Here is a 23,776-nt window from a genome sequence, read left to right on the forward strand (position 1 = left end):
AGCCATAGTATATTGTCTATACACTGTATACCATAAAATCCAGAGCTCTATTGCTATTAACTGGTTACCAAAGTAATTAGACAATTAGTCATTAGAAACAAATCATATGGTCTGATATACCACAGCTTTCAGGGCTCGAACTAACCAGTTTATAATTTAAAAACACACAAACCGTCATGAAAAGGGCCTTACACGCCTCTTCCCCAGGAGGCTGAAAAGGTTTGGCATGGGCCCTCAAAGTTCAACAGCTGCACCACCGAGAGCATCTTGACTATCCACCGCTTGATATGGCAACTCCTTGGCATCCGACCGCAAGGCACTTAAGTGTAGTGCATGCTGCCCAGTACATTACTGGGGCCAAGCTCTCTGGCACAGGCAGTGTCAGAGGAAGGCCCTAAAAATTGTCAGACTTCAACTACCCATATCAGGCTGTTCTCTCTACCGCACAGAACGCAATACTGATGCACAAAATCTGGACCCAACGGAACCCTGAACAACTTCTACTCAAGCCAGAAGACAGCTAAATAGTTAATTAGCTACAGAACCATCTGCACCAACTCTTGACAAATCACATACAGTGCAGGTACTGCTCATCTATTCTGTTGCCTAGTCACTTTACACCTACCTAAAATGTACATGATACCTCAATTACCTTGTATTCCTGCAAATCAACCCAGTACCCTGAGTATATAGCGAAGTCGTCATTAATCATTGTATATTTATTCCTTGCGTTATTTTTCTGCATTGTTAGGAAGGGCCCATAAATATTTCACCATTAGTCTATACCGGTTTACAGATCATGCAACAAATTACATGTGATAATGCACAAAAAATTAACAATTGTTCTTAGGGTGTTATGGTCATTTGATAGGATTATATAAAAACAGAACACTAATCTTCGCTTCGATTAACCCTTTCACAAGGTCATACATATTTTACTAGCTTACATTTTGGGTTATGCCAAGTAAACATTCCAAAGGAAATCTGAATCGTCAACAAATTACACGGACACGGTGCCTAGTTAGTAATTTAGCCAATTCCCAGTGACCCTTACTTGAGTGGGATGCCTTCTTGTAATCAAATGTAGAGCGTTGCGCTAATGTCAACAATGTCATAAAGTAGGTAACACCAGTATGATGCATGGCTGGCAAACTTTGGGGATAAGAGACACTTGCTTGCACTGGAAGCATTTAAAAAGCATTTCCAGAGTAAAGGACGAATTGAGGTTAGACAAACTCAACCACATCTCGTTTTGCAAATCTTTTATTGTTAAACACGCGCATAACCAGAGTATTTGTACAAAAAGACTGCCGTTCAAGATAGCGTGGCTTTCCTCTCCAGGTTCTAGCAGGTGGTGGCCTTGGCAGGTGAAGATGCTGTGAACGCTGGAGATCTGAAGACCTGTATATTTACAAGCCCAGCTTGGTCCTCCTCCAGTGTCTCCTCTTGGAGTTGTACCTGGAACACAGTGAAACCAGGAATAACGCAGACTGATAATACAACACAAGCAATCTCCATGGTGGCATTAGATTGAAATCCAGTCAAGGGCCATAGTAGACCGTTTGTATTTAGGCTTGTTTATTTGTAAACACCATATTGTTTCTTTACAATTTGTCTGAGCAGATGCATAAATCCAACTAAAGTCATTTCACAAAACCAGACTACACTGACAAACTGCATTTGACTGGTAAAGCAAATCAACCAAATGCCATTTATTCCATATGCTCAAAAGCAAGGAAATGAGGCACAGCAGAAATAAGCCCCAACATGGCAAAAAGACATTCAAACATATTATTTGATAGGAACATCATTTCCTCGGTCAATGTGCTAGATTAACTTTTCCCAGTTGATGGCACCAGCACGTGATTTGGGCACACCAATTTTGGGGCAATAATGACTTGACCAGTGTCCCATAATGTACCTGCATTCCATGGAACCAGGCTAATAATGACTAGACATATTTTAAAGTAACATGCCTTTGTAGGGCTTGACATTAAAAGGTACATTTTGCTAGTGGCAACATCGGGCCAGTACCAACTGAAAGCTACTGGCGCCAAATGAAAAAAAATATTGGCCTGGGAAAGCAGCTGATAATTTAAAATTCTCTTTATACTTGCGGGCAGAGCAAGTAACCTATAACAACCTACCCTGCAAACACATTCTAACAATCTCAAAAAGGGCGTTAATTGCTAGCAATTTTGAACAGTTAATCTACAGTTAAGTCCCTATTAATTATTTATTCTTAAATTCAGGTTTTATATTTTGGTAAATTCTGTTGAGGTTCCTTTTCAAAAGTTGCAAAATTACAAAAATGTGATGATCAAAGTCAACAACACTTAAACCACATCAGAATACCCCTTTTGAGGTCTGAACAATATATTAAAGGAGAGTGTAGTTGCCCTCTCTAACGAACTACCTCATGCACATATTGTTTTTTTGTTTACTTTTTTGCACATCTGCACATCACTCCAGTGTTAATTCCCTAAATTGTAATTACTTCGCTACTATGGCCTATTTATTGCCTTACCTCGTTACTCCATTTGCACACACTGTATACAGATTTTCTATTGTGTTATTGACTGTACGTTTGTTTATCCCATGTGTAACTCTGTCATTGTCATCGCACTGCTTTGCTTTATCTTGGCCAGGTCGCAGTTGTAAATGAGAACTTGTTCTCAACTGGCCCACCTGGTTAAATAAAGGTGAAATAAAAAGATGGAGCATCGCAAGAGACCGTTGTGTTTGGCTAGTAGTGTTTTTGTACTGTACAATGTCGGCTACATGTGACGGCAGAGTTAACTAAACAATTGTCCAGCCATTGAAAGAAATCATGATATCATTCGGACAGGTAGGCCTACTTTGCAGTCAACATTTAAATTGGGCAGTTGCTTTTGTGTGTGTGTGTGTGTGCGCGGGGAGGGGCTTTAGAAATGTAGTCAAACAGCACATGACTGAATTTCACTTTACAAATATTCAACCAAGACTTCAAACCAAACTTTGAATACCTGGCCTGCATACATTGTTGCATACACACCACTGTTTGAATAAATATATAACAAATTGTGAACAAAAATTGGTGTTGAACTGTAACTCAAGTCAAACGGTCGCAGCTTTGAGCCCCGTTGACATTAAAAGGTACATTTTGCTAGTGGCAACATCGGGCCAGTATCAACTGAAAGCTACTGGCTACAACTATGATACTGTAGTTGTAATTGCACTGTCATTACTAAAGAGAATCCTCATCACTGGTGATGTGACCAAGTGTGAACTCCAAAGTAGAATGTTACTCTCAGCAGGATTAATGACAGCACACCCACTGATTGGAGTACTGTAATTGCAGACCTGCTTTAGATGGTCAAAGGATCCAATCAGCATTAGTTAACAGACCATTTTATGCGTTGTACCGGATAGCGGGATGCTAGGAATGTAGCTACACACATACCTGATCTTGTTGCCAGTCTTCATTCTGATCCACTGTGGGATGGGCCTGTTCTGCTTCTGTTTCTTGGCGAGAAAGCGCTTGATCCTGAAAGTCTTGTGGGACGACTGAAATTAAGAGGATGGAGCTGTGTTAGTTAACTAGGGTAACATATATCACATGCAAACCTACATTTCCTTCATGGCATGCTGCACTTACGTTAGGTAAACCTGCCAACTAACTCGTTGCACTTCAGTTACAGCTAGATTACTATAGGCAGAAAAGTCTTGACGGCAAGAAGTATACTTCTTGAAGTAAAGTAAATTTGATCGACAACACGGCCACACGCTACTAAAACGTTACTTTTTATGAATTCAATACTGGTATTGAAGACAATATAACGGCTTTCGGTGTTGCCGTTAAAAACACTTTCTGCAAATGCCATGAACAATAATCCATTTCGCTCATGTAGACAAGGATGTTATAAGATTTTACTTTACCATTTTGTCCGCAGTCCTTACACCCCAATGGCGGAGGCCGAAGAGAAAGAAGGAGGGGAAGCGTTGGTGACGTAGGCAATCCCAACCAAGCAAAGTGTAGAAAAGTCTTGCGCTACGCGCACACAGCGTCATCAAGTGGACCACTCCCGCATTGCATTAACATGACGCTTTTGTACCACTTGTAAAAAAGTATTAGTGAATGGTTCTCAAATTGTATTTACAGTAGTTTGTCATAAAAACCAATCTGGAATGTTGAATAAATACCATACACAACTTAGAACCATATTTTCTTTATTGTGCTCATTTGTAACTCTTGTTTAGCGAGGCTACATCCATCATGAAACAAATGAGTATAAATATCTATATATATGCTTATTCCAATTAGAATGTTACTGTAGCATTGTTTATGTATGAAGATGTATATGCGTACAACACCACAACTTAATAGTCACCCATTAGGGGTTGCGTGCAGCCTCAAGTCAAGGCATAGCTCACAGTTCTATATTTATAAATTAAATGACTTTTTAATTCCCCTGAATTGTTGAATGAGTGAAATAACATAGCTTAATATTGTTTTTACCCGTACAGAGTATTAAGGACTTGTTGGGGAAATATAAAACCAATTTCTACATGTACAAACCTAAAATATGCCTAGTTTTTGAAAGAAGCAACAGGATATATTTAAACCAGTAGACTCCTACACTGTTGATAAATTAAATAACATATTGTATGTGATTTTTTTTTTTAAAACGTATGAACAACTAATGAGGGTGAAAGCCTATTCAATATAAGAACTGTGCTTCACAACTGTGTAGCAGACTGTGTACCAATACTGTAGTACGGTCACTTTAAATTCATGTGGTCCTAGAGCGTTGGCTTTGTCTCATTTTAGTTTACCTTTATTTAACTAGGTAAGTCAGAACAAAATCTTATTTTCAATGACTGCCTAGGAACAGTGGATTAACTGCCTTGTTCAGGGTCAGAACAACAGATTTCTACCTTGTCAGCTCTGGGATTCAATCTTACAACCTTTCGGTTACAAGTCCAACGCTCTAACCCCTAGGCTACCTGCCGCCCCATAGCCAAACTCCTGCAAACATTAAAGCGCCAACTTTCCATTGCTTTTCTCCATAAACAAAATTAAAAGAGGGATACCTTCAGGCACTAAGGGGGGACACCATGGTCACATCCCGTCCTCTGGTTGGGAGTGGGAGGACGGGATGTGGCTCTGCAGGAGAAGCACTACTGCAACAGCCTCTCTGGTACCCGTTTGCTTGGCTCAGAGCAGATTCCTCTCAATCGTTTGATCATTCTTTATTTGTGGTCATTTTTTTATCCTTCAACTCCCTTCTCTTGGTCTCGCTCTGACTTTCGCTCCCCAGCATGAGATTCTCCTCCTCGGTTCCTGGCACCTGGCTGGTATAGCTGAATGGCAGGCCGATCCTGATGCACAAGGGAACGAAATCGCTGTGGTTAAGAGACTAAAAAAAAATACACAAAACTATTAAGGAATGTGATCAGATCAACATAGGAAATCAGGAGAAAAGGGAACAAATGTAATAGAATATCCCGATTAACCCAAGGAATTGATTGATTAGGAAAAATGCTTATTTGACTATATACCAAGAAAGAATGAAGTTATTACCTTGTTTCTTAAACAATCTCTTTTAGCTTTCTCCTCCCTCAGGATTTCTTCTGACTTTTTAGGCTTATCAGTATGGCTTGCGGAGTCCCCGGCATTCTCGCCCCTTCTCTTTTCCCAGACACGATCTTCTTTCTCCCTTTTCCCTTCTTCCTCTCGCTTTCTGTAGGAGTTCTCTCCATCGTGCCTTTCCCTCCTCCTTCGCCTATCCTCGTCTTGGCGTCTGATGCGCTCCTTCTCTTTCTGACGCCGCTCCCGCTCTTTGTCTCGTTCGCGGTTTCTGTCCCTTTCTAGGTCACGCTCTCTGAAGTCTTTGTGTCCATCTTCATCAGCTCTGAAAGACAAGAACATTTACATGAATACAATGTAAGCCTTTATGTTAAAGACCTGTAACATTAAAGAGATGAATGGTGATGACCCCTCACTTCCGTGATACCCTGTCCCCCCTGGTTTCGAAGTTTTGGCGTTTCGTCATATCAGGACACCCTGGAGCTCTGTCATCTTTCATCTCGTCCTTCTCAGGTTTCTTTAACTTCTCCACATCATCTCCTCTGTCTGGTTTTCTCAAGAGCTGAACGGAGAAAGAAAACAGATAAACATGAAAAGAGCAGTCTGTTATTCTTCGGGATCACCTGTATCACACAGTCAAGTAGTTTGACAGGATTTCTTCTCCTTTCCATACCTTGATTTTTGGCACCTCCTTCGCTTGGTCTTTATCCTTCTCAGAAGGTTTGTCTCCTTTCTTGAACTTCTCTGCTTCTTTGCGCTTTCTCCTGTCCTCCTCCCTCCACTTCCGACGTTCCTCGTCCCTCAGGCGCTTACGTTCGAGTTCTCGTCTCCTCCTTTCCTCTTTCTTTTCCTCACGGATTCTCTGACCATCAGCAGACAAAAGCCATATGAATAGTCTATCCAGCCTCATATAATGCAAGAACACAGCTAAAATATATAATTATTTCCTACAGGCTACACATACCTGTTTGTTCTTTAAGAAGTCCAAGAGGGGAGTCATTTTCTTAGCTGGGGGGGTAAAATCATGCCTCATCCATTACTGAAATATCACTTTCACAGGGAACACTACTTGATTTCACATTGACACGCATCTAGAGTGTTCCAACTGGCTTGGATGTCAACCAAATGTAACCAGAAAATATGTTTACATACCTACTAGTTCCTTTGTTTTAGCCTCTATTTCCTCCAGTAGAGTCTCAGGGGTGGATGTAAACTTTTCATCATCACCATTATAAATCTCCAGGAATTTCTTGTAATCAGCATCTAAAAGAACAAAGTGTCTCAGTGGGACTTTCGAGCTAGAGGATCTAAATGGTGTGCAATTGCAACCAACCATAAAATGCCTCATGTAACATTCTCACCTTCATCTATTGTTCCACTTTTAGCATCCTTTTTCTTACTCCTTTTGGCAATCTTTTGAAAAGGAGCAAATTCAACAATGGCTGGATACTCCTGCCCTGTTAAACAAAATAAGCCACAGCATTAACACACAAGGCAATCAGAAGCTGCTGCAATAGCCTAGGCTAATATTGCGTGGTTGTTATTAGTTCTAAGCTATTAGTGCTTTGAGGTTGGTTTGGTTAAATTATTTTAAAGAATCACGGTTTTCCATTTTGATTTTAAAAAACAAACATTTTATGACATTAAATGCATTAATGGGGGGTTGGAACAGGCGCAATGGATTATGGTCATTGTGATAAATTACCGCATTTCTGCGCTGAGCTAGGTTGAATATTTGCGTGATGAAAACTACAACTCCCTTCCACCCAGTGTCCCAAATAGTTTGACAATTTGTCTCATGAATTATTTGACTTCTCTAGAGAAACGCTACGTTGGGCTCACAAAAAAACAAAACGGAATTAAAATAATTTAACAGACGTCAGCCAATTAGTTGTTTAATAACCAGGAAAATCAATGTTGGTTTAATGCTCAACACTTAGATGTCATTAGCTTATTGAAATTAAATGAATCACACCTCCATTATCAACGAACACATATCCATCAAACCGGTCTCTGAAAAGTACAATATCTTCCTGAATCTTGAAGTTGATGTATGCTCTGGCGAAGACATGGGGGTACATGCTGTATAGAAGAAAAACGAAGTAAGTAACCAGGGTACAAAATATGTGATTCTGACTGACAATCGTTCAGACTATACGCACCTGCTGTCATTGGAGAAAAATTCTAAGTAGTCCACTTCTGGAAGTGGCTGCAATTGCTCCTCCAGTTCCTCCTTGGTTATGCTTGGAGGCAGACGTCGGATAATGATCTGTGGCACTCAAATGTTAATTTATCAAGATAATATCCAAGCCAGATAGTTAAAATAGCAGATTCAGCCTCTAAGCGTTGGTTAACGGTAACTAGCTAGTTTAGCTGACTATAACAGGTTTACTAACTTAGACATCGGTTAACGTTACTCTTCAATAGGCAACATTCAAAAGATAACTAGCTAACGAAGTTCAATTACAGGCCAATTACACCTGATCTACTAGCTAGCCAGCAATACAGGAGTAGCTTGCCAGATTAAATCCGTGTAGCTAGCCATTTTGGTTTAGCGAGCCAACTACAATAGCTGGCGTAACGGTACCTTCGTCATTACTTCTTTCTTCTCCTGCTTTGGCTTCTCAATTTTTTCAATGTTTTCGCATTTTATCTCCATCCTTTTCTCCCTCTGACGAGTATTTTCCTTGCCGTCTTTCATATTTATGCCATAAACTTCAAGCAATCTGCAGACCTGTATAAACTTTGTTTAATTGCTTGATTGCTAACTTGCTGCTAGCTCGTTCCTTCTATCGGTCAACAACAAAAACTGCTTGTTGATTTGCTGCTAGGAGACTCGGGGAGAGACGTTCTGCGACACTTGAAAGTGTGTTGCGTCAGTGATGGTGTGGGGTGGTGTCCACTAGTTACCACAGCCACAAAGTCCAAATCGGCTATATCGTAAACATTTATGAAAACAAAAATTCGCTTGTTTGTCTTAACCTTATGCCTAACCTTAAATTATCAGTGTGGTTAGGGTTAGGTTTAAAATTTAAATTTAAGAAAAGGGGGTCGATAGACAACAATGTGGTTTACTTTGGCCACAAATATTTACATATAATGTAAGACAGAGGATGCAAAGTACCAAGTAAATAACAGCAGTGTAGGTGTAAGTACACTGAACAATAATATGAACGCAACATGCAACAATTTCATATAATGAAAATCAGTCAATTGAAATAAATTCATTAAGCCCTACTCTATGGATTTCACATGACTGGGAATACAGATATGCATATGTTGGTCACAGATACCTTAAAAATAAGGGACGTGGATCAGAAAGCCAGTCAGTATATGGTGTGACCACCATTTTCCTCATGCAACTTGACACATCTCCTTCACATAGAGTTGATCAGGCTGTTGGTTGAGGCCTGTATCATGTTGTCCCACTCCTCTTCAATGGCTGTGTAGTTGCTGGATATTAACAGGAACAAACTGTGGTACATGTCGATTCAGAGCATCCCAAACAGGCTTAATGGGTAACATGTCTGGTGAGTATGCAGGCCAAGGAAGAACTGGGACATTTTCAGATTCCAGGAATTGTGTACAGATCCTTGTGACATGGGGCCATGCATTATCATGCATGAAGCACGAGGTGATGGAGGCAGATGAATGGCATGACAATGGGCCTCAGGATCTCGTCACGGTATCTCTGTGTATTCAAATTGCCAGCGATAAAATGCAATTGTGTTTGTTATTCGTAGCTTATGCCTGCCCACACCATAACCCCACCGCCACAAGGGGGCACTCTGTTCACAACGTTGACATTAACGTTCGCCCACACGATGCCATACACGCTCTGCCATCTCCCCAGTACAGTTGAAACTGGGATTCATCCATGAAGAGCACACTTCTCCAGCGTGCCAGTGACCATCGAAGGTGAGCATTTGCCCACTGAAGTCAATTGCGACGCCGAACTGCAGTCAGGTCAAGACCCTAGTGAGGGCAATGAGCACGCAGATAAGCTTCCCTGAGACGGTTTCTGGCAGTTTGCGCAGAAATTCGTCATTGTGCAAACCCACAGTCTCATCAGCTGTCCGGGTGGCTGATCTCAGACGATCCCGCAGGTGAAAAAGAAAAAGCCGGATGTGGAGGTCCTGGGCTGGCGTGGTTACACATGGTCTGCTGTTGCGAAGCCTGTTGGACGTACTGTCAAATTCTCTAAAACGATGTTGGAGGTGGCTTATAGTAGAGGAATGAACATTAAATTCTGGCAACAGCTCTGGTGGACATTCCTGCCAATTGTACGCTCCCTCAAAACTTGACACATCTGTGGCATTGTGTTGTGTGACAAAACTGCACATTTTAGAGAGGCCTTTTATTGCCCCATAAATAAACTTTTTGTGCATATGGAAAATGCATGGGATATTTTATTTAAGCTCATGAAACCAACACTTTACATGTTGGATTTAAATTTTTGTTCAATATATGTGACTAGCTATGTAATTTATTGGAAAAGTATTATATTCTGTATGTACTGCACTGACACCTCAATGCCATAGGATGGCGGTGTGATATAAAAATCCAAAAACAGCTTAAAGTTCATTAACGAATGACCGTCAACATTTTGGTAGCCTTTCTTTGCATGTTAGCAAAGAAAACTGTCGTATTTGGCCGCCAGACACTCACATAAAACTGATTGACAAATAAACGTGGTTGTCACTTGCTTCACTCACGTTGCAACTATGTGGTACGAAATACTTCCCGGTCTTGGCGTCATGACTGCTTGTCTCATCCTTCCTGGGGTTTTCACTGCACAGATCCACAAATTGACCAACGGGGGGGTGTGAGAGAATGTTGCTTACCAATGTTATGAATGAATGCAGTAGCTAGCTAAATATTCATTTTTCAACTGGTTGAAGTTGTACCATTAACTAGTTTTGTATACTAGTCGTAAATTAGCTGCGTTAACACTTATTATCCTTAACCTTTGCTTAGGAAAAGAGAATCGCCAGGGTTCCATACCAGTGGTATCTGATGGAGAGACAGACGAGTGTCGGGAGTGGATTTGTATTACAAATTGAAGGTAAATAGCTAAGCGATTAATTCAAACGTCAATGCAGTAATTTAGTACTGTAACGTTATTACAATTGACCACCAGTCAGCCATTGCTTAGGCCTAACTAGCTATTTCTTCTTTACAGGGATTTGAGAACATCCACTAATCCCAGATCTCACCTACGAATGGAATTTTAATATGTTTTAATTTGTTGTACATTAATAAAGTTCTGTATTGTCTGAATTCATCATTTTCTTTGTCTAGTTACTACTCATTATGTTGAAAACCTGACGAAAAAAACTAATTGGGTTTACAGTCCAGTGTATTCAATAGGCAATTGTAATTTATCTATTACTCCCAAGGAATTACTCCTATTCACTGATAATCATAACATGTTATGTCTGTCTGAACCAATGATGTGTATATACAGTACCAGTCAAAAGTTTGGACACCAACTCATTCAAGGGTTTTTATTTTTCCTATTTTCTACCATGTAGAATAATAGTGAAGACATCAAAACTATGAAATAATACATATGGAATCATGTAGTACCCCCAAAAAAGTGTTAAACAAATCTAAATATATTTGAGATTTTAGATTCTTCTAAGTAGCCACCCTTTGCCAGCTTTGCACACTTTTGGGATTCTCTCAACCAGCTTCATGAGGTAGTCACCTGGAATGCTTTTCCAACAGTCTTGAAGGAGTTCCCACACATGCTGAGCACTTGTTGGCTGCTTTTACTTCACTCTGCGGTCCAACCCATCCCAAACCATCTAATTTGGGTTGAGGTCACGTGAAAGTGGAGGCCAGGTCATCTGATGCAGCACTCCATCACTCCCCTTCTTGGTCAAATAGCCCATACACAGCCTGGAAGTGTGTTTTGGGTCATTGTCCTGTTGAAAAACAATTGACAGTCCCACTAAGTGCAAACCAGATGGGATGGCACATCGCTGCAGAATGCTGTGGTAGCCATGATGGTTAAGTGTGCCTTGGAATTCTAAATAACTCACTGACAGTGTCACCATCAAAGAACCATCACACCTCCTCCATGCTTCACGGTGGGAACTACACATGCTGAGATCATCCGTTCACCTACTCGGCGTCTCACAAAGACACAGCGGTTGGAACCAAAAATCTCAAATTTGGACTCATCAGACCAAATTACAGATTTCCATCGGTCTAATGTCCATTGCTCGTGTGTCTTGGCCCAAGCAAGTCACTTCTTATTGGTGTCTTTTAGAAGTGGTTTCTTTGCAGCAATTCGACCATGAAGGCCTGATTCACACAGTCTCCCACAGTTGATGTTGAGATTTGTCTGTTTACTTGAACTCTGAAGAATTTATTTGGGCTGCAATCTGCGGTGCAGTTAATTGCCGATTTCTGAGGCTGGTAACTCTTATGAACTTGTCCTCTTCAGCAGACTCTGGGTCTTCTCTTCCTGTGGCGGTCCTCATGAGAGCCAGTTTCATCATAGCGCTTGATGGTTTTTAAGACTGCACATTTTTTACATTTTCTGGATTGACTGACCTTCATGTCTTGAAGTAATGATGGACTGTCATTTCTCTTTGCTTATTTGAGCTGTTCTTGCCATAATATGGACTTGGTCTTTTACCAAATAGGGCTATATTCTGTATACTAACCCTACCTTGTCACAACACAACTGATTAGCTCAAACGCATTAAGAAGGAAAGAAATTCCACAAATGAGCTTTTAAGAAGGGACACCTGTTCATTGAAATGCATTCCAGGTGACTAGCTCATGAAACTGATTGAGAGAGTGCCAAGAGTGCAAAGCTGTCATCAAGGCAAAGGGTGGATACTTTGAAGAATCTCAAATGTACAATATATTTAGATTTGTTTAACACTTTTTTGGTCATTACATTATCGAGACGCATCCAATGCAAAAATTATGATATCTCTAGCAGATGGATTTTGATGGGGATTTTTTTTATTATGCTAGGTAAGTGTAGGCATACTACCTTTTAATAAGCACAATATATTTGTTTTGTCTTTTTAACATGAACGCACTCATCGATTTTGAGTTGATAAATGTAACTGCACTCAAGATGGGAAACTTTTGTGCAATGTCCATATGTAACCTACATATGGAGATATTAGTAGTTTTTGGATTGGTACCCCGGGAATGATCTAACAGCGGACATACAAAACATTGGGTTACAGATGTAACCTTATAGTTCTCTGCGTAGAGTAACGGACCGCCAAACAACCTATGGGAACTCATTCCCCTTTACACAATGTGAATGGACATGCTTAATATCAAAGATGTTTACTGTCTATTACTAAACTCGAACCCCATGGAGGTGGAGGAACAATGTGAAAGCTTGGCGACCATTACTCTCCTCAGAGAACCAAGGTTACATCCATAACCCAAATTTCTCTTTTGTTTCGTAATGGTTTGCCAAACAACCTAGGGGAGAGGCTGTACCAAAGGGGTTGTTCAGACAACAGAGTGGGATAACTCACTATTTAACTTAATCCAGATGAGCCCCTGGGACCGCCTTGTATCCAAAAATAATCAAATCTAATTTTATATGTCACATACACATGGTTAGCAGATGTTAATGCGAGTGTAGCGAAATGCTTGTGCTTCTAGTTCCGACAATGCAGTAATAACTAGAGGTCGACCGATTATGATTTTTCAACACCGATACCGATTATTTGTTGGCCGATGCCGATTAATCGGCCGATTTTTATTTTTAAAAATGTATTTGTTATAATGACAATTACAACAACACTGAATGAACACGTATTTTAACTTAATATAATACATCAATAAAATCAATTTAGCCTCAAGTAAATAATGAAACATGTTCAATTAGGTTTAAATAATGCAAAAACAAAGTGTTGGAGACGAAAGTAAAAGTGCAATATGTGCTATGTAAGAAAGCTAACGTTTCAGTTCCTTGCTCAGAACATGAGAACATATGAAAGCTGGTGGTTCCTTTTAACATGAGTCTTCATTATTCCCAGGTAAGAAGTTTTAGGTTGTAGTTATTATAGGAATTATAGGACTATTTCCCTCTATACCATTTGTATTTCATTAACCTTTGACTATTGAATGTTCTTATTCTTCTTTAGTATTGCCAGTGTAACAGTATAGCTTCCGTCCCTCTCCTCGCTCCTCCCTGGGCTCGAACCAGGAACACAACGACAACAGCCACCCTCGAAGCAGCGTTACCCATGCAGAGCAAGGGGAACAGCTACTAGAAGGGTCAGAGCAAGTGACGTTTGAAATATTATTAGTGCGCGCTAACTAGCTAGCCATTTCACTTCAGTTACAGAGCCTCATCTCGGGAGTTGATAGGCTTGAAGTCATAAACAGCGCAATGCTTGACGCACAATGAAGAGCTGCTGGCAAAACGCACGAAAGTGCTGTTTGAATGAATGTTTACCTGCTTCTGCCTACCACCGCACAGTCAGATACTTAGATACTTGTATGCTCAGTCAGATTATATGCAACGCAGGACACGCTAGATAATATCTAGTAATATCATCAACCATGTGTAGTTAACTAGTGATTATGATTGATTGTTTTTTATAAGATAAGTTTAATGCTAGCTAGCAACTTACCTTGGCTTACTGCATTCGTGTAACAGGCCTTGTGGAGTGCAACAAGAGAGAGGCAGGTCGTTATTGCGTTGGACTAATTAATTGTAAGTTTGCAAGATTGGATCCCCCGAGCTGACAAGGTGAAAATCTCTCGTTCTGCCCCTGAACGAGGCAGTTAACCCACCGTTCCTAGGCCGTCATTGAAAATAAGAATGTGTTCTTAACTGACTTGCCTAGTTAAATAAAGGTACAAAAATATAAATATTAAAATTAAAAAATGTAATCGGGAAATCGGGGACCAAAAATACCGATTTCCGATTATGAAAACTTGAAATCGGCCCTAATTAATCGGCCATTCCGATTAATCGGTCGACCTCTAGTAATAACCAACGAGTAATCTAACCTAACAATTTCACAACAACTACCTTATATACACAAGTGTAAAGGAATGAAGAATATGTACATACAAATATATGAATGAATGATGGTACAGAACGGCATAGGCAAGATGCAGTAGATGGTTTCGAGTACAGTATATACATGTGAGATGAGCAATGTAGGGTATGTAAACATATAAAAGTGGCATTGTTTAAAGTGGCTAGTGATACATGTATTACATAAAGATGGCAAGATGCAGTAGATGGTATATAGTACAGTATATACATATGAGATGAGTAAAGTAGGGTATGTAAACATTATATTAAGTGGCATTGTTTCAAGTGGCTAGTGATACATTTTTTACATACATTTTTCCAATATTAAAGTGTCTGGAGTTGAGTCAGTATGTTGGCAGCAGCCACTCAATGTTAGTGGTGGCTGTTTAACAGTCTGATGGCCTTGAGATAGAAGCTGTGTTTTATTCTCTCGGTCCCTGCTTTGATGCACCTGTACTGACCTCGCCTTCTGGATGATAGCGGGGTGAACAGGCAGTGGCTCCGGGTGGTTGTTGTCCTTGATGATCTTTATGGCCTTCCTGTGCATAAATGAAAGGTGAAAACAAAACACAAACGTTTCATCATCAGTATAAATCGTTGGCACACACCCCTGGCTTCTAGTTAATTGCATACGTCAGATGATCAAGCATGAAAACGTCGGAAAATTAATGAATCAGTACATACAATATATACAGAAGCGGACAGAGAAATATCATCAATTATTGCTTCTACATTTACCATGTGAACATTTCCTCAGGATAAATAACGCAGGATTGTAAGAGTAGTGTGCACTTCAATACCAATTCTTCATTCATCCCTGATGGATGGAGAGTTTTTAAACAGAACATCCACCTACATTCTGCCTGGAGAAAACTAAGTTCAAGATTACCACACCTCCGTGAACTTTGTAACTGCTGTATAACACAGAAGGACATGGAGGAGATGGGGGTGACCGACATCTGAGAAATTACGTGCAATAGGGGATTTAGGGTAATTTCTCCTAACAGCACTCGTATTCTATAATACATGTTCTTAGCTGTCGACTGGTTTTGCCCATGTATTGATTATTACAAGGATAAGAGATAAGGTATATGACGTTAGAAGAGCTGCATGTGAGGAACTGTTTGATAGTGTATTGTATGCCAGTGGCAGATGTCACATCCTGACCTTAGTTCCTTTTTTATGTCTCTATTTTTGGTTTGGTCAGGGTGTGAGTTGGGGTGGGCATTCTATGTTTTTGTTCTATGTTTTGTATTTCTGTGTTTGGCCTGGTATGGTTCCCAATCAGAGGCAGATGTCTATCGTTGTCTCTGAGAACCATACTTAGGTAGCCTGTTCCCACCTGTGTTTGTGGGTAGTTGTTTTCTGTTTTTGTGTCTGCACCAGACAGAACTGTTTCAGTTTTGTTCATTCTCTTTGTTGTTTTATTATTAAGTGTTCAGTTCAAAATTGAAAGATGAACACGTACCATGCTGCACCTTGGTCCTCACCTTCTTCCACCAACGGCCATTACAGCAGAGCTGTTGAATACACTCACTTTTTTACAGGAATCCCTACATGCCACACAACTACGGCAGCTAAGGTAGAAGCCCGTCACAACATCCAGTCTTCCATCATTTTTTCACGGAAGGACATTCGTGTCTGCCCGAATAATGAAGTCCCTGCCATTCCTGGCCCTGTAGTGTGAAAAGAGAGGAGGGTCAGAGAAAATATTTTGGCAAGAAGGATCAGCCATGAGCATATTCCATTGTTTCTTAATCTCTCCCTTGATATCATCACTCAAAGGAGAATATGTAGTGGTACAGACACATGAATGGGTTTTCTTACTTTTATTCCTTCTGGTTGAGGTCTCATCAATGGTACACTTTCTTGCAATGTGATTTTTTAAGAAAAATCATTATTTTGCATTCAAGCCTGAGTTTTGGATTTATTCCTTTTTTCGACAGTGCGGGGTCTTCATTTCTTCCAACCTCCTTGTATCCACCACAGGATGCAACATAATATAATTACCCAACAGGGTAGCACAGAATTTAAACGGTGTTATACTACCGTATTCACAAGCAAGCTGAAAGCTAGAACTTACAACATGAGGCTTCAATTGGGTTCAACAGCACGAAGAGTGGAAGGCCTCTGTAAAAATTGTTGTGCGTAGGCTTGTGTTAGAGTGCGTAACACCAATTTGTTGGCCGTTTACATTTTCCAGCTGGAAAAGTGGAGCTCAAGGAAATGGTGTTGCGTTAGAGAGTAGGTCCCATTAGGGTTGAGTCTCTGTGTGCTGAGGTGTAGACGGTGCGCCTGCATACGGTGCGCCTCTGCCTCTTGGGCAATGCTACACTCCACCTGTTCCGGTAGGGCTGAGAGTGTCTGTTCCTCCACTCCTGAGCAGGTGCAGCGTGAGTCTGAGCCTGGTTTCTTGGCATCCCAGTTGGGGCCCTGGGACAAGAGTAATGGTTTGCTGGCTGATGCAATGAGGTCGTGAAGCCCAATCTGTGCTTCTCTGTCCTCATTCGACACTTGGAGGACATGGGCCGCTGCTGGGCCCAATGTCTGACCAGGTGATATGGAGTGGAAACTAGGAGTGGAAACTTCTCTTTGTCAGGGACCTTGGACTGCACTAACCATAGGTGGCGCTGTGCAAAACAGTGTTTCCAAAGATTTCTCAACCATCTAAGCATTGCCCTGAAGCCATTGGATGAGCGGGTCTGTAACTGCAGACAGTTATTTCATGGTCTCAGCATCATCATTTGCGTAGAGGTGTTCCTTCAGCTCTTTGTGATAGAAGGTCAGAATCGCTGCTGAATTGCTAAGCCTAGTGGCTGAAGCAGTGCTGTAATGTGTCCTGCGCAGGAAGCAATCTGCATCATTTGTTAGCCAACTCTTGGTCTGAACTTTGACAGAGAGAAGAATGGAAGCAAATGATTAGTCCATACGGGGAAATGGCCAAAACCATTCTCATCTGCACCATGAACTGTGTCTGACCGAGAGCATATGCTTGGCATGGCAGGAGTTCTGTCATTTGACGTGCTCCAAGTGTCTTTGAACAATGGGGTGGATGTTTCAGTCTTTTAAGAACTGAATTTATGAAACTTGTATGCGGATGCCATGGCAATAGGTGCATGTCCCACGTCGAGGTTCCTGCTTTCCCTCTCAAAGATTTCAGACAAAGATATTTTTGGCAAACCCCAAGCGGGCTGTCATGTGCCGTTTATTGAGGAGTAGCTTCCATCTGGCAACTCTACCATAAAGGCCTAATTGGTGGAGTGCTGCAGAGATGGTTGTCCTTCTGGAAGGTTCTCCCATCTCCACAGAGGAACTCTGGAGCTCTTTCAGAGTGACCATCGGGTTCTTGGTCACCTCCCAGAATACTTTCCAAATGCACTGTATGTTAGCACATTTTGTGAACAAAAATACAGTTTTAAAGTCGCACACAATGTATAAACCTACTAGGTATGCGGCAGGCCAAGCCTGGGTGGGTGCAGCAGGCTCCTGGGTGTGCAGGCTTCTGTTCCAGCGCAGCACTAACACACATGATTCAATGTGTCAAACCTAATGAGTTAATTATCAAGAGTGCTATTGCTGGGATGTAACCGAAGGCTGCTACCCCCATAGATCAGGGATCAGTGGAGCAAGGTTAGCCACCTATGATAGACCTTTTTTTTGTTCACCTGAAATGTTGCTTTATTAATAATAGCCTATTTGTTACTAAAATGTCTAACCTTTACAGATGATTAGTGGACAAGTTGAATCAGTTGTTGTTGTCCGGAGCTACAATAAACCGTACAGTTCGGGGTACTCGAGGATCGGAGTTGGGAACCACTGGCCTACAGTCTGATGGCATTTGCAATGCCCCCCTTGACATTGTGCAACTGAATCAGAGAATAGCTTAACTCACACGTTGTTTACATATTGTTCAGCTATATGTTCTTAATTTAAAAACGACACCAGTAGACCACAAGAGGTTGGTGGCATTTTAATTGGGAAGGACAGGGGAGGACAGGCTGGAGCTCAATCAGGGGAATGGTATCAAATACATCAAACACATGGTTTGATGCCATTCCATTCGCTCCATTCCAGACATTATTACGAGCCGTCTTACCCTCAGCAGCCTCCACTGCAATAGACAATGTACAGTATATGTGGCTAATCATTATACTGGATTTTGTACATGCCTTGTGATGACATAATTGTTTAGAGCAAATCCAACACTTGTAATGTAGGTCAAATGTATGGAAGCAGGTGATGGGATCCTTAGTTTAAAACATACAGAAGTTCTGAGTGGCACTTGGAGGTGCTACTGTAATAATGAACATGGTTTGCCTAAGACTACCACAACAATTATATTGTCTATGCTAAATGTGTTTAAATTGTCAAAGAAAGAAAAGTTAGGCTATAAGAAACATTTTTTATTCAATGGGGCTAGGCAAAGCAGAGATACTTTTCATTTCACCCATACAATAATATAGCCTATTATTAAAGTACAGCATGTTCATAATATCAAACAATAGTATTTTATACATTCCGAATTACATTTTAAATATTCAAACGGTTTAAAGTGGCACTTTTGTCATGATGACAAGGTGAAGGTGCTCTCCACTCAAATGGCACAACAGAATCATTCAGATAGTCCAAGCTGTGGGAAGTCTCGTTTCATATCTGGAAAAGAACAAGGTAGAAGTACAAACTGATGCTGCTGCAGCATTGCTCATCTTCACAGGGGGAATCCAGTCGACATGGGTGTCTTGATAGAGGTCAGCTGGTGAACCTATAGTAGTACATAAACAAATTAAAAGTACTCCTGATGTTAGAATATCACTTCTTCAGGTAACCTATACCACCAGGGCACTAAAGTGTTTGGTTGTGTTTAATTAATTCAGGTGTTTAAGTGTCATATAAAGATTACATCTATTGTTGGGCTGGAACAACCAAAAGTCAACACAGCAGGTTGTCCATCCCATTGAGGCCTTTGGCCTATGTCCATACATTTTCCCTCCTTTTATGAAAACATTTCTCAACAAATTATCATTGGGTTATTATATGAATACATGATAACTACAGTGATTTTTGGACAATGTCCTCTAGGTGGGAAACAGGAGACAAAGGGCTGTGAGTCATGGGTTTGATCCTAGACACATGAAAAGTGGGATGTATACAGAAGATGAACAGCAGAGGGGCTAATGATCTTGGAGATTGGGAAAGGGATAATAAACCGGGGGGAAAGTTTGCGGGACTCCACCCAGAGGGGCAGACCTCGGGTGGACAGCCATACCCTCTGCCCGAGATGATACCGGGGAGCCGGGGTCTGGTGGCGGTCCACTTGTCGTTGATACCTGGAGGTGGTCTTGAGAAGAGCCGACCGGGCTCTCTTCCAGGTACGACGATAGTGGCGGACAAACATCTGGTCCAAGGGTATGCCAACCTCTTCCTCTTGCTCCGGGAATAGCGGGGGCTGATAACCCAGGGAACACTCAAAGGGCGAGAGACCCGTGGCAGAGTAAGGAAGGGTGTTGCGGGCATATTCGACCCAAACTAGATGTTGGCTCCAGGTGGTGGGGTTGGCGGAGACCAGGCAGCAAAGAGTCGTCTCCAGGTCTTGGTTGGCTCGCTCTGACTGTCCGTTGGACTGGGGGTAGAACCCGGAGGACAGACTGACAGACGATCCAATGAGTGTGCAGAACACCTTCCAGAACCAAGACGAGAACTAAGGACCCTTATCGGAGACCATGTTCACTGGGAGTTCATGAATCCGGAAGACGTGCTGCACCATGAGCTGGGCCGTCTCGTTGGGAAAGGGTAGCTTGGGGAAAGGAATGATGTGTGCGGCTTTGGAAAACCGGTCTACTACTGTCAGGATGGTGGTGTAGCCATCAGACGGGGGGAGACACATGAGAAAGTCCAGGGATATGTGAGACCAGGGACAGTGAGGAACAGTTAGAGATTGAAGGAGACCAGCCTGAGGAGTCTTGTTCTGCACACAGATCGTGCATGTGGCGATGAATGCAGAGACGTTCAGAACCATGGTAGGCCACCAAAAGTGTTGTCGCACAAAGGCCAGGGTCCGACGGGTTCCCGGGTGGCAGGCAAGCTTGGAGGAGTGGGCACACTCCAGAACCTAGGAGCGAACAGCATCAGGAACAAACAGCCGGTTATTAGCCCCCCCCAATAGCCTTGGTCTCCGGACCTGACAGAGAGTACAGTCATCGCCAGGGCGGAGTGGTGGCTGGGAGAAGGTCGATCCCACAGTCATAGGGTCAGTGTGGCAGAAGCGAAGTGGCCCGGGCCTCCCAGAGGTCCTGGTACTCCGCAGGAATTGCAGAGAGATCCGGGACAACTTCTGAGCCCCCAGGAAGACGTCCCGGGGCAGGCTGCACTGACTTCCGGCAATGAGTGTGGCAGAATGGACTCCAGCCCATGATGACACCAGCAGACCAGTCAATAAGGGGATTGTGTTGCTGGAGCCAAGATAATCCCAATATCACTGGAACGTGAGGAGACTTAATAATCAGGAATTGGATCGTCTCGCTGTGGTTCCCTGACACACTTATGGGGGTGGTATTGTGGGTGACCAGGCCTATAGAGCGCCCGTCCAGCACTCAAATGTCCATGGGAATGGAGAGGGGCTGAGTAGGGATGCCCAGCTCTGATGGCAGGGTAGCGTCCAAAGAACTCTCATCAGCCCCAGAGTCGATGAGTACCCGGAGAGATTTTGACTGGTTCCCCCAGAGCAGGATGGCATGGAAAGGGGTGCGAGTAAGGGGAGAGGAAAAGTTCTATGTATGGCCCACCAGCGTACTCACTACTTCTTAATGAGCCTGGGTTGTTAATGGGCAGGTTAATGGGCATATGAAATGTCCCGTAGGGTAGGGGTAGGCTGGGGTAGGCTGGGAGATTACGGGTGTGACCCACTGCCCAGTGGAGATGACAAAAAATTTATTCAGCAATGTATCGTAAATCTGGTCATGGCGTTCATCCAGGGTGTGGAGTCCCTCAATAAGACATTGCAGTAACTCCTCGTGTCTTCAAATGGTGGCTCCTTGCAGGGAGACAGCATTGTGGAGCTGGTCTGAGTCTGCTGGGTCAGTCATGGCCAGTTCATACCATCAGAACTCAGGATAAGACCCAGGTGCAGACAGCTAGAGTTACATATGTTTATTGACCCAAACAGGGGGCAGGCAGAAGACAGGTCAAAGGCAGGCAGAGGTCCATAATCCAGGACAGAGTCAAAAAGGTACAGAACAGCAGGCAGGCTCGGGGTCTGGACAGGCAGAGGTTCGTAAACGGGTCAGAGACATGCAAGTACAGAACGGCAGGCAGGCTCGAGGTCAGGGCAGGCAGAATGGTCAGAACCGGGGAAACTAGGAAACAGAATTTGAGAAAGCAGGGAGATGGGAGACGGGAAAACACGCTGGTTAGACCTGACCAGACAAGACAAACTAACAACAGACAAACAGAGAACAAAGATATAAATACACTGGGGATAATGAGGAAGATGGGCGACACCTGGGGGGGGTTGGAGACAAGCACAAAGACAGGTGAAACAGATCAGAGTGTGACACGTGCTTATTAATAGTCTACTCATCACATTAGGAATAGTAGGCTTACATTAGTTTGCAAATGTGATGATGGAGGCATGCAATCCTTTGTTATAAAGGCAGTGGTGTGAAGTACTTAAGTAAAAATACTTTAAAGAACTACTTAAGTAGTTTTTTTTGAGTATCTGTACTTTACTATTTATATTTTTGACAACTTTTACTTTTACTTCACTACATTCCTAAAGAAAAATATGTAATTTTTACTCCATACATTTTCCCTGACACCCAAAAGTACTTGTTACATTTTGAATGCTTAGCAGCACAGGGAAATGGTCCAATTCACACACTTATCAAGAGAACATCCCTGGTCATCCCTACTGCCTCTGATCTGGCAGACTCACGAAAGACAAATGCTTTATTTGTAAATTATGTCTGATTGCTGGAGTGTGCCCCTAGCTATCCATAAACAAACAAAAAACAAGAAAATTGTGCTGTATGGTTGCTTTTGATAGTTGATGGTTGCTTTTGATATATATAAAACCAAGTACTTTTAGTCTTTTAATCAAGTAGTATTTTACTGGGTGACTTTCACTTTTACTTGAGTCATTTTCTATTAAGGTATCTTTACTTTTGCTCAAGTATGACAATTGAGTACTTTTCCACCACTGTATAAAGGTGCATTTTTATGGTGAAAAAATTGCTTCCCCAAAACTTGACACTTACGCGACACATGATAAGACTACAAACTACTGTACAGTTGAAGTCGGAAGTTTACATACACTTAGGTTGGAGTCATTAAACTAATTTTCAACCACTCCACAAATTTCTTGTTAACAAACTATAGTTTTAAAGATGCTGGAGGAAACAGGTACAAAAGTATCAACATCCACAGTAAAACGAGTCCTATATCGACATCAAATTTATTTATATAGCCCTTCGTACATCAGCTGATGTACAGAAACCCAGCCTAAAACCCCAAACAGCAAGCAATGCAGGTGTAGAAGCACGGTGGCTAGGAAAAACTCCCTAGAAAGGCCAAAACCTAGGAAGAAACCTAGAGAGGAACCAGGCTATGTGGGGTGGCCAGTACTCTTCATAACCTGAAAGGCACACGGGGACAAAGATCGTACCTTTTGGAGAAATGTCCTCTGGTCTGATGAAACAAAAATAGAACTGTTTGGCCATAATGACCATCGTTATGTTTGGAGGAAAAAGGGGGAGGCTTGCAAGCCGAAGAACACTATCCCAACCGTGAAGCACGGGGGTGGCAGCATCATGTTGTGGGGGTGCTTTGCTGCAGGAGGGACTGGTGCACTTCACAAAATAGATGGCATCATGAGGGGGGGATTATGTGGATATATTGAAGCAACATCTCAAGACATCAGTTAAAGCTTGGTCGCAAATGGGTCTAGCAAATGGGCAATGACCCCAAGCATACTTCCAAAGTTGTGGCAAAATGGCTTAAATACAACAAAGTCAAGGTATTGGAGTGGCCATCACAAAGCCCTGACCTCAATCCTATAGAAAATGTGTGGGCAGAACTGAAAAAGTGTGTGCGAGCAAGGAGGCCTACAAACCTGACTCAGTTACAGTAGCTCTGTCAAGGAGGAATGGGCCAAAATTCACCCAACTTATTGT

The 23,776-nt window shown here is 42.1% G+C and overlaps 2 protein-coding genes, 1 long non-coding RNA gene and 1 other non-coding gene across 4 annotated transcripts; 1 reads left to right on the forward strand and 3 right to left on the reverse strand.

The window, feature by feature from the left end:
* Positions 1-1,247: 1,247 nt before the first annotated feature.
* LOC112256380 (60S ribosomal protein L39) lies at positions 1,248-4,065 on the reverse strand. The gene is made up of 3 exons (XM_024429590.2): positions 3,919-4,065; positions 3,443-3,546; positions 1,248-1,458 (listed from the first exon to the last, which is right to left on the reverse strand). Exons 1-3 carry the CDS (start codon positions 4,048-4,050, stop codon positions 1,410-1,412), a joined length of 285 nt encoding a protein of 94 aa, XP_024285358.1. The 5' UTR covers positions 4,051-4,065; the 3' UTR covers positions 1,248-1,409.
* On the reverse strand, positions 3,260-3,349 carry LOC112257213. Its single transcript, XR_002954545.1, has one exon. It is a non-coding gene; the product is annotated as a small nucleolar RNA SNORA69 (small nucleolar RNA).
* A 600-nt stretch (positions 4,066-4,665) lies between the features above and the next one.
* On the reverse strand, positions 4,666-8,449 carry LOC112256378 (regulator of nonsense transcripts 3B). The gene is made up of 10 exons (XM_024429589.2): positions 8,157-8,449; positions 7,732-7,838; positions 7,545-7,651; positions 6,931-7,026; positions 6,722-6,832; positions 6,534-6,577; positions 6,243-6,431; positions 5,986-6,131; positions 5,564-5,894; positions 4,666-5,361 (listed from the first exon to the last, which is right to left on the reverse strand). Exons 1-10 carry the CDS (start codon positions 8,268-8,270, stop codon positions 5,251-5,253), a joined length of 1,356 nt encoding a protein of 451 aa, XP_024285357.1. The 5' UTR covers positions 8,271-8,449; the 3' UTR covers positions 4,666-5,250.
* On the forward strand, positions 7,571-10,853 carry LOC112256379. The gene is made up of 3 exons (XR_002954395.2): positions 7,571-7,671; positions 10,547-10,634; positions 10,752-10,853. It is a non-coding gene; the product is annotated as an uncharacterized LOC112256379 (long non-coding RNA).
* Positions 10,854-23,776: the final 12,923 nt, after the last annotated feature.

Source organism: Oncorhynchus tshawytscha, linkage group LG08 (assembly GCF_018296145.1).
Source record: "Oncorhynchus tshawytscha isolate Ot180627B linkage group LG08, Otsh_v2.0, whole genome shotgun sequence".
Lineage (NCBI taxonomy): Eukaryota > Metazoa > Chordata > Actinopteri > Salmoniformes > Salmonidae > Oncorhynchus > Oncorhynchus tshawytscha.

Excerpts from the sequence above, each read along its gene's own strand:
- LOC112256378 (XM_024429589.2), bottom strand. The coding sequence starts at position 8,270 with ATGAAAGACGGCAAGGAAAATACTCGTCAGAGGGAGAAAAGGATGGAG. Across the intron at positions 6,833-6,930 it reads AAGTGGAACAATAGATGAAG|ATGCTGATTACAAGAAATTC; the intron begins GTGAGAATGTTA and ends TTGTTCTTTTAG. Across the intron at positions 5,362-5,563 it reads GAGATTGTTTAAGAAACAAG|GATCGGCCTGCCATTCAGCT; the intron begins GTAATAACTTCA and ends CTTGTGCATCAG.
- LOC112256380 (XM_024429590.2), bottom strand. The coding sequence starts at position 4,050 with ATGACGCTGTGTGCGCGTAGCGCAAGACTTTTCTACACTTTGCTTGGT. Across the intron at positions 3,547-3,918 it reads TAAGGACTGCGGACAAAATG|TCGTCCCACAAGACTTTCAG; the intron begins GTAAAGTAAAAT and ends TCTTAATTTCAG. Across the intron at positions 1,459-3,442 it reads AAGACTGGCAACAAGATCAG|GTACAACTCCAAGAGGAGAC; the intron begins GTATGTGTGTAG and ends ACTGTGTTCCAG.